General features: G+C 38.6%; 1 protein-coding gene across 1 annotated transcript; it reads left to right on the top strand.

Moving 5' to 3' along the window:
- The first annotated feature begins 3,241 nt into the window (after positions 1 to 3,241).
- On the top strand, positions 3,242 to 3,778 carry LOC138363556 (trichohyalin-like). Its single transcript, XM_069322909.1, has one exon. It carries the CDS (start codon positions 3,242 to 3,244, stop codon positions 3,776 to 3,778), a length of 537 nt encoding a protein of 178 aa, XP_069179010.1.
- The last annotated feature ends 12,077 nt before the right edge of the window (positions 3,779 to 15,855 follow it).

Below are 15,855 nucleotides of genomic sequence, written 5' to 3'. Positions count from 1 at the left end.
TAAACACATTATATCCAATGTATGTGAGAATTAAATTCGATTCTCTATAATTAAGGCATTCTGTATGATAAATAATTGCAGATGAATTGACCTCCAACTAAAAGCCGAATAGAGCGTTGGAGTCATGGCAATTATCTCGTAATAAAAGTTAACGTCACCAGTGAATGCCATGGGGAGACATTAATTCCTCTCCCTTATATATTTACTATTCTTAAATTGGTAAATAATAATATTTTCCTCCTCTAAATAATAAACCCGTCCAGCCTTCAACGTTTCAAGCGTAAATGCGAGAAATATTAATGTTCATGACAATAATTTGTTTTATGAACGCGGGACGCGGCGTGGGTTGAGGAGGACCAACTCAGTACACGTGGAGAGCCGCTCTAAGGCAGACCTGCGCATACCGTACTCACAAGGAGACGCCATTGCCCAGCCACTAGGGCAGACGTTATCCATCCTCAGATGAAAGTCGCCACTGTGAGGTGTGAATAACCTTGCAGATAATATCTTCAGCTGGTGTTGGTGTCAGATAAGGAACCTTGTTCTTGACGACACGTGACCAGCCAGTGAAGCGCGCCACTATCCAGGATAGGCCTAGCCGGAGCCTGGGGATGCGAATTACGGCAATCTTAAAACTTATACAGTGCCCTTTCAGCTAAGTATATTCCCTTTATGTGATGCATCTGGTAAAGAGTTTTGTAGTAGCTGGGTGATTGGCCGTTATGACGCACGATAACATCTAATAACAGGTGATTAATTTTTGTCACCTATAACTCTCAATTTCTTGAATATTCAGTAGTTAAATTAGTTGCTACTGTAAATATTTGTCTTGCAGCACGTGAGAAGAATTCTCCCTGCCGCCTTCTCCCATGTTAATCCGTCCCATTCGTCAGCCAACCGAGTCCAGAGAATTAGAGGAAACGCCGTGGCTTGTCTAAAGGAATCATCATTAAGCTAAGATTTTTATATTCATTCATGAATCTATTGCAATTCTTTATATGCAGAATTCCTCAGGATTAACATGTGTTTATTGTGATTCTCATTACTATACTTATAATCTATGTTCCCATTCATGGTAATGACATCAGTTTCACTATAATTTATAGGATTAGATTATTATTAATTGGATTAGTGAACGAACCACACTAATTCCTGGACGTACTTACCTCCAGTAATAACCCCCCAATGTAGGTGTTTGAGGGTTTGATTCATTTAATTATACAGCCCATTAATTATTTCTATGATCATATTCTCTAGTATTTTATCCATAGTTACTGGTTCATCTAGGAATTATCTAATGATCAGAAATTCTCAGTTTCCCTCTATACTATAAAAGCGGGTGGTCCTTCGTAATTTAATTTACTACATTAATATTTAAATAATCAGATTCAAGCCCCAAATATCCCACAGTATTTGTATATCTACCAGTTCTCATGTCAGCATGTGTGTATCTCTGTTCTCATGTCAGCATGTGTGTATATCTCTGTTTTCATGTCGGCATGTGTATATTTCTCAGTTTCATTTCAGCATGTGTATATCTCTTAGTACTCATGTTAGCATGTGTATATCTCCCAGCTCTCATTTCAGCATGTGTGTATATCTCTCAGCTCTCATATCAGCATTTGTATATATCTTAGTTCTCATGTTAGCATGTGTATATCAGTTCTCATGTATGCATGTGTATATCAGTCCACATGTTAGCATGTGTATATATCTCAGTGCTCATGTCAGCATGTGTATATCTCTCAGTGCTCATGTCAGCATATGTATATCTCTCAATTCTCATGCCAACATAAGTATATCTCGCGGTTCTCATGTCAGCATTTTACAATCTCTCAGTTCTCATGTTAGCATGTGTGTATACTTTGCACTTATATCAGCATGTGTGTGTATAAATACTCATATCAGCATGTGTGTGTATAAATACTCATATCAGCATGTGTGTGTATAAATACTCATATCACCATGTATGTATACCATTCAGTTCCCATGACAGCATGAGTAAACTATGTTATGAACCCCAGGTAGCTTAATGAGGTAGTCTGCCTTGTGAGAATTATTTCCCACCTGACCAGATATAGGAGTAAGGTAAAATGAATTAGACCAGCTAACGTCAGTAATTATAACTAAGAAAAATGAAAGCAGAGGGCAAGCAACTTAAGGAAACGAGGTAAGATAAGATGTCGACAGTATGTTACGAGACGTGACGTGGTCGGAGGTCTTAAAAAGAGGTCACTTGAGTCGTGAGAGTCGACGGGGACAGACGTACGTACGCCGTTGCCGCCTGTGAAGAAGGAAGTTTGTAGCTCAGGGTGAAGAATTTGAGGGAAAGCTACATGATCAATGTCTGGGGAAGCTGTTTAAGGATGACGTGTAACGCATTTCTGTTATCGTAGCAACGATATAAGGGCTGCCAGAAGCCTATTGATTAGACAATGGGGCCAGATTTGAGCCGGTTTCCCAAATAATGTGACGTTGAACTCTTTCTCTAAAGGTAAAATCATTACAGGATTATTCTCCAGTGTGTGCTCCATTGACAGAAATCGTAGCAGGGATAGTAAAAAGGTTTGTATATTATTTTATCGGGGAGGGGAGTGGAGGGTAGGGGAGGGGGCGTGGCTGATAATAAATTGAGAATCTCCCCTCCCCCTGATAAATATGACTCAGTTCACAAGAGGGCATACATAAGGAGGCATGTGTATACTACTACTCAGAGCTCACATATCCTAATATTCCTTTGACAATACTTTGTGACTGATGGAAAATCTCAGGATTGTTCTTAAAATATTCAAATACGCTTGCACAATCATTACCAAATTACGCAAAGTTCACATTGATATAGTTATAAATGTAAAAATATGTTAACTTAAAAATACATATTTAAATGCATATTAATCCAAAGCTTTTTTAGACATCATTGTGGTCAAATTTGTTATTGAAAAGTCGAGGAAGCATTAAATATTTAAGATAATATAAAATTTTTGTTGATTACGGACGTTAAAAGTTTTGTGGGTCTCAGGAACCTTAAGATATTTTCTCATCAACAACTACATTTAAGTTTTATTTTCACCCGTTTTGAAGAAACTAATTATCCGCATTTCAAGGGGCGTGTGTAAAGCAGAACGATTTCAAAAAGAACTATCGAGAATTAAATGTTTTTCTCAAATATTTGACACAGCAAGAGAGAAGGAAGCTAATGAGAACACTGACAAATAGGCGCGAGTAGACAATAATAAGATCAATGACAAATAAGTGCGAAGGGAGAACATTGAGAACACAGACCAATAAGGAAGAAATGAGACTAATGAGAACACAGACCAATAAGGAAGAAATGAGACTAATGAGAACACAGACCAATAAGGAAGAAATGAGACTAATGAGAACACAGACCAATAAGGAAGAAATGAGACTAATGAAAACAGGGACCAATAAGAAAGAGATGAGACTAATGAGAACACAGACCAATAAGGAAGAAATGAGACTAATGAGAACACAGACCAATAAGGAAGAAATGAGACTAATGAAAACAGGGACCAATAAGAAAAAGTTGAGACTAATGAGAACACAGACCAATAAGAAAGAGATGAGACTAATGAGAACACAGACCATTAAGAAAGAGATGAGACTAATGAGAACACTGACCAATAAGAGCAAGGGGTTGGCGTCGGACTCGATGGATGTATTCCTCTGCTGGAAGCAAGCCTTGGTCTTGGCGGAACTCGGCGTGTTTGAAAGCGTACTGTTGTTCTTTTATGGGAGACGTCTGGCGATAAGTTGACACGAATGACTACTCAGTGCTTAATATGTATATTTAATCCCACACACACACACACACACACACACACACACACACACACACACACACACACACACACACACACACACACACACACACACACACATATATATATATATATATGTATATATATATATATATATGTATATGTATATATATGTATATGTATATATATGTATATGTATATATATGTATATATATATATATATATATATATATATATATATATATATATATATATATATATATATATATATGTATATATATATATATATATATATATATATATATATATATATATTTATATATATATATATATATATATATATATATATATATATATATATATATATATATATATATATTTTCCTCCGTGGTCTGACACTGTTACATTTTTAATCACGTGTTTATTTTCGTGATACACACACACACACACACACACACACACATACATATATATATATATATATATATATATATATATATATATATATATATATATATATATATATATATATATATATATATATATATATATATATATATATATATATATATATATATATATATATATATATATATATATATATATATATATATATATATATATAGAAGGGAGTACCACCTCTAGCTGGAAGAAGGGGGACCCATAGCCTCGGAGGAAACCACGCATAACGCATTAGAGGGAATGTTTAGATCCCCTCCAATACAGTTTCTGTGTGCTTTTCTCCTACCACCCCCTTCCTTTTTTATTTTTTGTGTTTTATTATGCATTTGATGGTTACAAGATATACATGGGTTGATACAAAATAATAATGCAAAAAGGTGCTTAAAGGTTATGGATATATATATATATATATATATATATATATTGGTAGCAGTCTTTCCTGTAGACATATTTTATTAAATATGACCGAAAAAGTAAGATTAATAATTCTAACACGAATTTTCTCAATCTTTCGTACATTATGCTTCACTGTTGGAGGTAAATCAAAAATCACTTCTCCAAAATTCATTTTTATTTCTAGTCTGACGCGACACGGGCGCGTTTCGTAAAACTTATTACATTTTCAAAGACTTCACAAATACACAACTGATTAGAACTTGCATTTCCCTGATTTTATATCTACTTTTGAGTGAGGTGGGAAGGGTGATGTGGCATTACATTTGAGTGAGGTGGGAAGGATGATGTGGCATTAGAGGATATTAATAGGGTATTAAAAGTATCAACACAAGACAGAACACGAAACAATGGATATTGAATAGAAGTGTTTGTAGAAAGCCTATTGGTCCATATTTCTTGATGCTTCTATATTGGAGCGGAGTCTTGAGGTGGGTAGAATATAGTTGTGCAATAATTGGCTGTTGATTGCTGGTGTTGACTTCTTGATGTGTAGTGCCTCGCAAACGTCAAGCCGCCTGCTATCGCTGTATCTATCGATGATTTCTGTGTTGTTTACTAGGATTTCTCTGGCGATGGTTTGGTTATGGGAAGAGATTATATGTTCCTTAATGGAGCCCTGTTGTTTATGCATCGTTAAACGCCTAGAAAGAGATGTTGTTGTCTTGCCTATATACTGGGTTTTTTGGAGCTTACAGTCCCCAAGTGGGCATTTGAAGGCATAGACGACGTTAGTCTCTTTTAAAGCGTTCTGTTTCGTGTCTGGAGAGTTTCTCATGAGTAGGCTGGCCGTTTTTCTGGTTTTATAGTAAATCGTCAGTTGTATCCTCTGATTTTTGTCTGTAGGGATAACGTTTCTATTAACAATATCTTTCAGGACCCTTTCCTCTGTTTTATGAGCTGTGGAAAAGAAGTTCCTGTAAAATAGTCTAATAGGGGGTATAGGTGTTGTGTTAGTTGTCTCTTCGGAGGTTGCATGGCTTTTCACTTTCCTTCTTATGATGTCTTCGATGAAACCATTGGAGAAGCCGTTATTGACTAGAACCTGCCTTACCCTACAGAGTTCTTCGTCGACTTGCTTCCATTCTGAGCTGTGGCTGAGAGCACGGTCGACGTATGCGTTAACAACACTCCTCTTGTACCTGTCAGGGCAGTCGCTGTTGGCATTTAGGCACATTCCTATGTTTGTTTCCTTTGTGTAGACTGCAGTGTGGAAACCTCCGCCCTTTTCCATGACTGTTACATCTAGAAAAGGCAGCTTCCCATCCTTTTCCGTCTCGTAAGTGAAACGCAGCACGGAACTCTGCTCAAATGCCTCCTTCAGCTCCTGCAGATGTCTGACATCAGGTACCTGTGTAAAAATGTCGTCAACATACCTGCAGTATATGGCCGGTTTCAAGTTCATGTCGACTAAGACTTTTTGCTCGATGGTACCCATGTAGAAGTTTGCAAACAGGACACCTAGGGGAGAACCCATAGCGACCCCATCTACTTGCTTATACATATGCCCATCCGGGCTCAAGAAGGGTGCCTCTTTAGTACAAGCTTGGAGTAGTTTCCTCAGAATACTTTCTGGCATGTCAAGAGGAGTACAGGCTGGATCACGATACACTCTGTCGGCTATCATTCCGATTGTCTCGTCCACAGGTACGTTGGTAAACAGCGATTCTACGTCCAACGAGGCTCTTATCCCTGTGGCCCGTGCGCCCCGCAGTAAGTCCACAAATTCCTTTGGAGACTTCAGGCTGAAGGCGCAAGGAACATAAGGAGTCAGCAGGCCGTTGAGTCGCTTTGCCAATCTGTACGCTTTGCCAATCACACCCACGTACAGATTGGCAAAGCGACTCAACGGCCTGCTGACTCCTTATGTTCCTTGCGCCTTCAGCCTGAAGTCTCCAAAGGAATTTGTGGACTTACTGCGGGGCGCACGGGCCACAGGGATAAGAGCCTCGTTGGACGTAGAATCGCTGTTTACCAACGTACCTGTGGACGAGACAATCGGAATGATAGCCGACAGAGTGTATCGTGATCCAGCCTGTACTCCTCTTGACATGCCAGAAAGTATTCTGAGGAAACTACTCCAAGCTTGTACTAAAGAGGCACCCTTCTTGAGCCCGGATGGGCATATGTATAAGCAAGTACATGGGGTCGCTATGGGTTCTCCCCTAGGTGTCCTGTTTGCAAACTTCTACATGGGTACCATCGAGCAAAAAGTCTTAGTCGACATGAACTTGAAACCGGCCATATACTGCAGGTATGTTGACGACATTTTTACACAGGTACCTGATGTCAGACATCTGCAGGAGCTGAAGGAGGCATTTGAGCAGAGTTCCGTGCTGCGTTTCACTTACGAGACGGAAAAGGATGGGAAGCTGCCTTTTCTAGATGTAACAGTCATGGAAAAGGGCGGAGGTTTCCACACTGCAGTCTACACAAAGGAAACAAACATAGGAATGTGCCTAAATGCCAACAGCGACTGCCCTGACAGGTACAAGAAGAGTGTTGTTAACGCATACGTCGACCGTGCTCTCAGCCACAGCTCAGAATGGAAGCAAGTCGACGAAGAACTCTGTAGGGTAAGGCAGGTTCTAGTCAATAACGGCTTCTCCAATGGTTTCATCGAAGACATCATAAGAAGGAAAGTGAAAAGCCATGCAACCTCCGAAGAGACAACTAACACAACACCTATACCCCCTATTAGACTATTTTACAGGAACTTCTTTTCCACAGCTCATAAAACAGAGGAAAGGGTCCTGAAAGATATTGTTAATAGAAACGTTATCCCTACAGACAAAAATCAGAGGATACAACTGACGATTTACTATAAAACCAGAAAAACGGCCAGCCTACTCATGAGAAACTCTCCAGACACGAAACAGAACGCTTTAAAAGAGACTAACGTCGTCTATGCCTTCAAATGCCCACTTGGGGACTGTAAGGTCCAAAAAACCCAGTATATAGGCAAGACAACAACATCTCTTTCTAGGCGTTTAACGATGCATAAACAACAGGGCTCCATTAAGGAACATATAATCTCTTCCCATAACCAAACCATCGCCAGAGAAATCCTAGTAAACAACACAGAAATCATCGATAGATACAGCGATAGCAGGCGGCTTGACGTTTGCGAGGCCCTACACATCAAGAAGTCAACACCAGCAATCAACAGCCAATTATTGCACAACTATATTCTACCCACCTCAAGACTCCGCTCCAATATAGAAGCATCAAGAAATATGGACCAATAGGCTTTCTACAAACACTTCTATTCAATATCCATTGTTTCGTGTTCTGTCTTGTGTTGATACTTTTAATACCCTATTAATATCCTCTAATGCCACATCATCCTTCCCACCTCACTCAAATGTAATGCCACATCACCCTTCCCACCTCACTCAAAAGTAGATATAAAATCAGGGAAATGCAAGTTCTAATCAGTTGTGTATTTGTGAAGTCTTTGAAAATGTAATAAGTTTTACGAAACGCGCCCGTGTCGCGTCAGACTAGAAATAAAAATGAATTTTGGAGAAGTGATTTTTGATTTACCTCCAACAGTGAAGCATAATGTACGAAAGATTGAGAAAATTCGTGTTAGAATTATTAATCTTACTTTTTCGGTCATATTTAATAAAATATATATATATATATATCTTATCTAGTAGCCAGAACGCACTTCTCAGCCTACTATGCAAGGCCCGATTTGCCTCACACCCCAGAAGTGACTCGAACCCATACTGCCAGGAGCAACGCAACTGGTATGTACAGGGACGCCTTAATCCGCTTGACCATCACGTGCCGGCGGGGTGAGTGGTTCAAATAGCTTAGGCTATCACTTCCTTATGTCCGGTCGTGATGGTCAAGCGGATTAAGGCGTCCCTGTACATACCAGTTGCGTTGCTCCTGGCAGTATGGGTTCGAGTCACTTCTGGGGTGTGAGTTTTCAGTTGTATATAGTCCTGGGGACCATTCAGGCTTGTTTGCATTTGTGTTCCTCATATGTTGCCCCAAAGTATGAGGTGATTTGATAAAATGCTATGCCCAAGATTACTATCCGAGTGCCAGCGGGGAAGTGGTTCAAATAGCTTAGGCTATCACTTCCTTATGTCCGGTAGTGATGGTCAAGCGGATTAAGGCGTCCCTGTACATACCAGTTGCGTTGCTCCTGGCAGTATGGGTTCGAGTCACTTCTGGGGTGTGAGTTTTCAGTTGTATATAGTCCTGGGGACCATTCAGGCTTGTTTGCATGTATATATATATATATATATATATATATATATATATATATATATATATATATATATATATATATATATATATATATATATATATATATATATATATATATATATATATATATATATATATATAGACATATGTCGTACCTAGTAGCCAGAACGCACTTCTCAGCCTATTATGCAAGGCCCTATTTGCCTAATAAGCCAAGTTTTCCTGAATTAATATATTTTCTCTAATTTTTTTCTTATGAAATGATAAAGCTACCCATTTCATTATGTTTGAGGTCAATTTTTTTTTATTGGAGTTAAAATTAACGTAGATATATAACCGAACCTAACCAACCCTACCTAACCTAACCTAACCTATCTTTATAGGTTAGGTTAGGTTAGGTAGCCTAAAAAGTTAGGTTAGGTTAGGTTAGGTAGGTTAGGTAGTCGAAAAACAATTTTTTCATGAAAACTTAGCTTATTAGGCAAATCGGGCCTTGCATAGTAGGCTGAGAAGTGCGTTCTGGCTACTAGGTACGACACATATATATATATATATATATATATATATATATATATATATGTCGTACCTAGTAGCCAGAACGCACTTCTCAGCCTACTATGCAAGGCCGAATTTGCCTAATAAGCCAAGTTTTCCTGAATTAATATATTTTCTCTAATTTTTTTCTTATGAAATAATAAAGCTACCCATTTCATTATGTATGAGGTCAATTTTTTTTATTGGAGTTAAAATTAACGCAGATATATGACCAAACGTAACCAACCCTACCTAACCTAACCTAACCTATCTTTAAAGGTTAGGTTCGGTTAGGTAGCCGAAAAAGGTAGGTTAGGTTAGGTTAGGTAGGTTAGGTAGACGAAAAACAATTAATTCATGAAAACTTGGCTTATTAGGCAAATTCGGCCTTGCATAGTAGGCTGAGAAGTGCGTTCTGGCTACTAGGTACGACATATATATATATATATATATATATATATATATATATATATATATATATATATATATATATATATATATATATATATATATGTCGTACCTAATAGCCAGAACGCACTTCTCAGCCTACTATTCAAGGCCCGATTTTCCTAATAAGCCAAGTTTTCATGAATTATTGTTTTTTCGTCTACCTAACCTACCTAACCTAACCTAACCTAGCTTTTTTTGGCTACCTAACCTAACCTTACCTATAAATATAGGTTAGGTTAGGTTAGGTAGGGTTGGTTAGGTTCGGTCATATATCTACGTTAATTTTAACTCCAATAAAAAAAAATTGACCTCATAAATAGAGAAAAGGGTTGCTTTATCATTTCATAAGAAAAAAATTATAGTAAATATATTAATTCAGGAAAACTTGGCTTATTAGGCAAATCGGGCCTTGAATAGTAGGCTGAGAAGTGAGTTCTGGCTACTAGGTACGACATATATATATATATATATATATATATATATATATATATATATATATATATATATATATATATATATATGTCGTACCTAGTAGCCAGAACGCACTTCTCAGCCTACTATGCAAGGCCCTATTTGCCTATTAAGCCAAGTTTTCCTGAATTAATATATTTTCTCTATTTTTTTTCTTATGAAATGATAAAGCTACCCATTTCATTATGTATGAGGTCAATTTTATTTTATTGGAGTTAAAATTAACGTAGATATATCACCGAACCTAACCAACCCTACCTAACCTAACCTAACCTATCTTTATAGGTTAGGTTAGGTTAGGTAGCCGAAAAAGTTAGGTTAAGTAAGGTTAGGTAGTCGAAAAACAATTACTTCATGAAAACCTGGCTTATTAGGCAAATCGAGCCTTTCATAGTAGGCTGAGAAGTGCGTTCTGGCTATATATATATATATATATATATATATATATATATATATATATATATGGTATTTTAACCATATTGTGTGTGCTCGGCTTAGCGACTGTAATCATATGGAATCAGGAATTTTTCCCTGTCAATTTATCGATTCCTGTTATTATTTTGTACGTAGTGATCATATCACCTCTTTTTCTTCTATCTTTTTGTTTTAGCACTTTTAATGCCTCTAACCTCTCCTCGTAGCTCTTGTCCATCAGTTCTGGGAGCCACCTAGTAGCACACTATTACACATGTTCTAAAGTTGTATATATATATATATATATATATATATATATATATATATATATATATATATATATATATATATATATATATATATATATATATATATATATATATATATATATATATATATATATGTCGTACCTAGTAGCCAGAACGCACTTCTCAGCCTACTATGCAAGGCCCGATTTGCCTAATAAGCCAAGTTTTCATGAGTTAATATTTTTTCGACTACCTAACCTACCTAACCTAACCTAACCCAACTTTTTCGGCTACCTAACCTAACCTAACCTATAGAGATAGGTTAGGTTAGGTTAGGTAGGGTTGGTTAGGTTCGGTCATATATCTACGTTAATTTTAACTCCAATTAAAAAAATTGACCTCATACATAATGAAATGGGTAGCTTTATCATTTCATCAGAAAAAATTAGAGAAAATATATTAATACAGGAAAACTTGGCTTATTAGGCAAATCGGGCCTTGCATAGTAGGCTGAGAAGTGCGTTCTGGCTACTAGGTACGACATATATATATATATATATATATATATATATATATATATATATATATATATATATATATATATATATATATATATATATGACATATATATATATATGACATATATATATATATATGTCGTACCTAGTAGCCAGAACGCACTTCTCAGCCTACTATGCAAGGCCCGATTTGCCTAATAAGCCAAGTTTTCATGAATTTATTGTTTTTCGACTACCTAACCTACCTAACCTAACCTAACCTAACTTTTTCGGCTACCTAACCTAACCTAACCTATAAAGATAGGTTAGGTTAGGTTAGGTAGGGTTGGTTAGGTTCGGTCATATATCTACATTAATTTTAACTCCAACAAAAAAAAAATTGACCTCATACATAATGAAATGGGTAGCTTTATCATTTCATAAGAAAAAAATTAGAGAAAATATATTAATTCAGGAAAACTTGGCTTATTAGGCAAATCGGGCCTTGCATAGTAGTCTGAGAAGTGCGTTCTGGCTACTAGGTACGACATATATATATATATATATATATATATATGTTGTACCTAGTAGTCAGAATGCAGTACTTGGTCTACTACGCAATGCCCGATTTGCCTAATACGCCAAGTTTTCCTGAATTTATATATTTTTCAATTTTTTTTCTTATGAAATGATAAAACTATCCACTTCATAATGTATGAGTTAATTTTTTTAAATTTAAGTTTAAACTAACGTTTTAACTTTAACGTTTCTCCTATTTCTTCCGTTTGCCTGCTTTAAGAGTCATATCAGTTTCTCTACTGATTTTCTGAGGTACAGGGAGACTTTTGGTATATTCGGCGACCAGATCGTCGCCAGATAAGGGAGAAATTTACATTATAAGTTTGTAGGGAAGGGGAAAGTGGCGCCCTGACGCAAATGAAATGGTACCCCCCTCCCTGCAGATCTGCCATTTTGTAGAGGATGCTAGCCGAGTGTGGATTGGGTGACTTAGGTCACGGGCGACCAATCAGAGCCCGCCGTGACGTTACCGAGTTCCCCGGGCAGCGCCAACTTCAGAGTTGGTCTAACTGCGAGAGAGAGAGGACGATTCTCAGTCAGCTCTCGAGGATTTGAGGCTCTACAAGCCTTACTCAGTGGATTAAACTAGCCATCGCAGCCCACTATTGTTATTGAAGACCCTGTGCTTCCGGGAAGCAAGAAGAAACCAAGTTCATTGAGCAGAGAAGTGCCAAAACTTGAAGAATCTGTCGGCGACGACGCTGGAGGGGTCTGGAAGGTGTGGCGGGCAGGCCTAGCTGTGACCAGGTCACGTTCACTGAGGATTTTGGAGGGACGACACCGTTCCTAGGGCAAGGAGCAACACCATGTGGAAGGGACGAGTGTGTGCATACAGTGATTAGCTCAGTGCCCACTGGTGAACCAGGATTGGGATATCTGAATCTCTGGGAGTGGTTCGGCGACGACGCGAAGGCTTCACGAACGTTCCTGGATCGTCAAGGACCGACTCAGGAAGCGTGGGAACCCCACACCATCGAGGGACAGGCGTCGTGAGTCAGGAATGTAAAGGTAGATCAATTTCCCTCCCATTACCCCTTGTTTGAGTAGGCTAGATAGGCCACGATATTTACTTATGTATGTTGCAGTGTAACATTGATACATTAGTAGTAGGATAGGCTACAGGGCAGCTTGTGTCCAGGACTGTTGAAGAGGACAGCGAGTGTGGACGACGAGGCAGTTGAAGAGGAGGTAGCCGACGTTGACGAAGAGACCCCTTCGTCAACGATCCTGGCGAGAAACGATGGGCAGTTTCTTTCACCCTAGCAGTAAATAGGTACCTGGGTGTTAGTCAGCTGTCACGGGCTGCTTCCTGGGGGTGGAGGCCTGGTCGAGGACCGGGCCGCGGGGACACTAAAGCCCCGAAATCATCTCAAGATAACCTCAAGATAACCATACTGCCTGGAGCAACGCAACTGGTATGTACAGGACGCCTTAATAAACTTGACCATCACGACCGGACATAAGGAAGTGATAGCCGAAGCTATTTGAACCACTTCCCCGCTGGCACTCAGATGGTAATCTTGGGCATAGCATTTTATCAAATCACCTCATTCTTTGGAGTTTTCAGTTGCATTTTGGAGTTACAGTTGCATGATTCTTCCTTGATAGAATCTTCTCCTTGGTGCTCTCGTTTGCAAACACTATCTTTATCACTCGGTCTCGGTCTTTGTTGTACCATCCTAGCCTGAATACCTTCTCAATGCTATGCTCAGCAACTTCCGTGTCTAGTGCCTTCAGTACTTCATTCACTGCCGCTTTGTCCTTATCATTCCACTCTTTCCTACTGGCGCCTTCCTGCTCTTTAATACCCACAGCAACCACTGATCTGTTCCTTTCCAACAGTTGGCTAGTGGAGCGTGCCGCCTCCTGTGAGGTGGCTGCTTTCATGGCCACCTCCACCACTACAGACATTACTTCAGAGTTATTTTTTTTAGCATTTCTGCAAATGTTGCTTTCATTGTGGCATTCTCTTCAAAAAAAATATTACCACCTTCTCCCTGTATGATTTTCTGAGTCTCAGCCTCGATACCGTTCTCTTTAAGGGCTCTAGTCTCCTCCTTTGCTGCTGTCAGCTCTCTTTTCAGGTTGCTTATTTCGTTCTTCATTTCCTGCATCATTTCTTTCATCTCACCCTACATTTCTTACAGGGTGAAGTACCACAACATCACTTAATCTTTCCATTTATATTGTTCGACGTTTCGTCAACAATGTGACATTTTCAGTGACCTGTGTCACTGTTGAACTGACACAAGTATAATGAGCTTACAAGGATGTTGTTATGTCAATAGGCCGTTCTCCCTCTTCGCCCTTACTTGTTGTTGTTGTTCTAGATTCAGCAACTCGGAACAAAAAGTTCCAAGTAGCACGGGCTATGGAGAGCCTGTAGTTACACTTTCCCTATGGATGAATGGAGGACCATCGAACAATTATATGCTTGAAGTCAAATTGAACTGGATGTTGATTTCTGGTGTCACCTCCCGAATGAACACAGCCTCAAGTATACGAAACCTCGTACGATCGTCGGTGCGTGTGATTACTGTCGTATCTTTCACTATGTCTTGGCGATTCAGGATGGTGTTGTGATATTGAGAATGATGTTACTTAATACCTCCCTCTGCCAATGTAGTGTAAGACGTCTACTCAGTGGTATGTCCAAAGCAGCATATATTTCGAAGCCCACAGTCTCCAGAGCTGCATTTGTATTGATGCACTGCATTTGTATGCCTCCATTTGTCAGAGAAGGTAGAGATGTTATTTCACAAAATGAGGGAAGATGTACGAGGGTTGTTATAATGGAAATGGCAGGACTACGATTTGAGGCCTGGAGGACAGCTAGAAGACGGAATCAGGCAACACTCACCTCACTGTGACTTCACTCACTGACTTCACTGTTTTTTAAGTACCATTCCCCTGTGCTTTGGGAGAGCAGATCATGTTGACCGTTTCTGTCAACCATTGCCGCCCCACAAATACAACTATATTCGATGTGGATTGGGGGCACAGCAGTTCAGAGGGCCTACGGTGTGAGATGCTTGCCGGGTGCTGTCACTTAGGTTGCTAATAAAAAGTCACCTTAATGGGAAGCTGATCCGGCTCTATAGAAAGCAGTGCCAAGTGGTGGTGTTGCAGCTTCTAGCCATGTTGCAGCCGCTCGGTCTACAATGAGGACATCCCAGCTGGATTGCTTGTATGCTTTAGATGGTGGTGGTTGGATATATATAATTTTGCTTCAAATCAATATATAGGTATTTACCTGTCTTTTTACAATTCTTCAAATTTAGTGCAGGATTATTTGTAAATAATATTTATTACGAGCTTTGAGGAGGTGATGCGGGAACAATACAACAATATATGAGATACTCCATTACTTAACCTATAGAAAATCGGACATAATTTTCTGAATTCTTTATGTGTCATTTGAATTAGGCTAATCTAATAAAAAGTGTTTACAGACTGTCGATGTACTTGTTAATAAAATCTAAGCAGCTTCCCAATGTTGTAATTTCCTTAGCTAAACGAATGTTTTGATTCAGTTACTAAGCCCACTGTATGTCTATGTAACCTTTCTCATAATGCTTAATACATCAATTAAATCATCTAAAATAAAGAGTTTGTACAGATTAGCTTTAGCTTTGCAACAGTGCAACGCAATTAAACAATTTGCGTATATGTGGTATACATTTGTTTCGTCCCATGGTGCATTTTATGTGTGAATACACCTTGAAACCTTTAGCTGTA

This window comes from Procambarus clarkii, chromosome 11 (assembly GCF_040958095.1).
Source record: "Procambarus clarkii isolate CNS0578487 chromosome 11, FALCON_Pclarkii_2.0, whole genome shotgun sequence".
Classification (NCBI taxonomy): Eukaryota; Metazoa; Arthropoda; class Malacostraca; order Decapoda; family Cambaridae; genus Procambarus; species Procambarus clarkii.
The sequence above is the reverse complement of the archived record's forward strand: the minus strand, read 5'-3'. Positions and strand labels throughout refer to the sequence as shown.

Bases quoted from the DNA above. Each gene is read 5' to 3' on its own strand.
- LOC138363556 (XM_069322909.1), top strand. From the start codon at position 3,242: ATGACAAATAAGTGCGAAGGGAGAACATTGAGAACACAGACCAATAAG.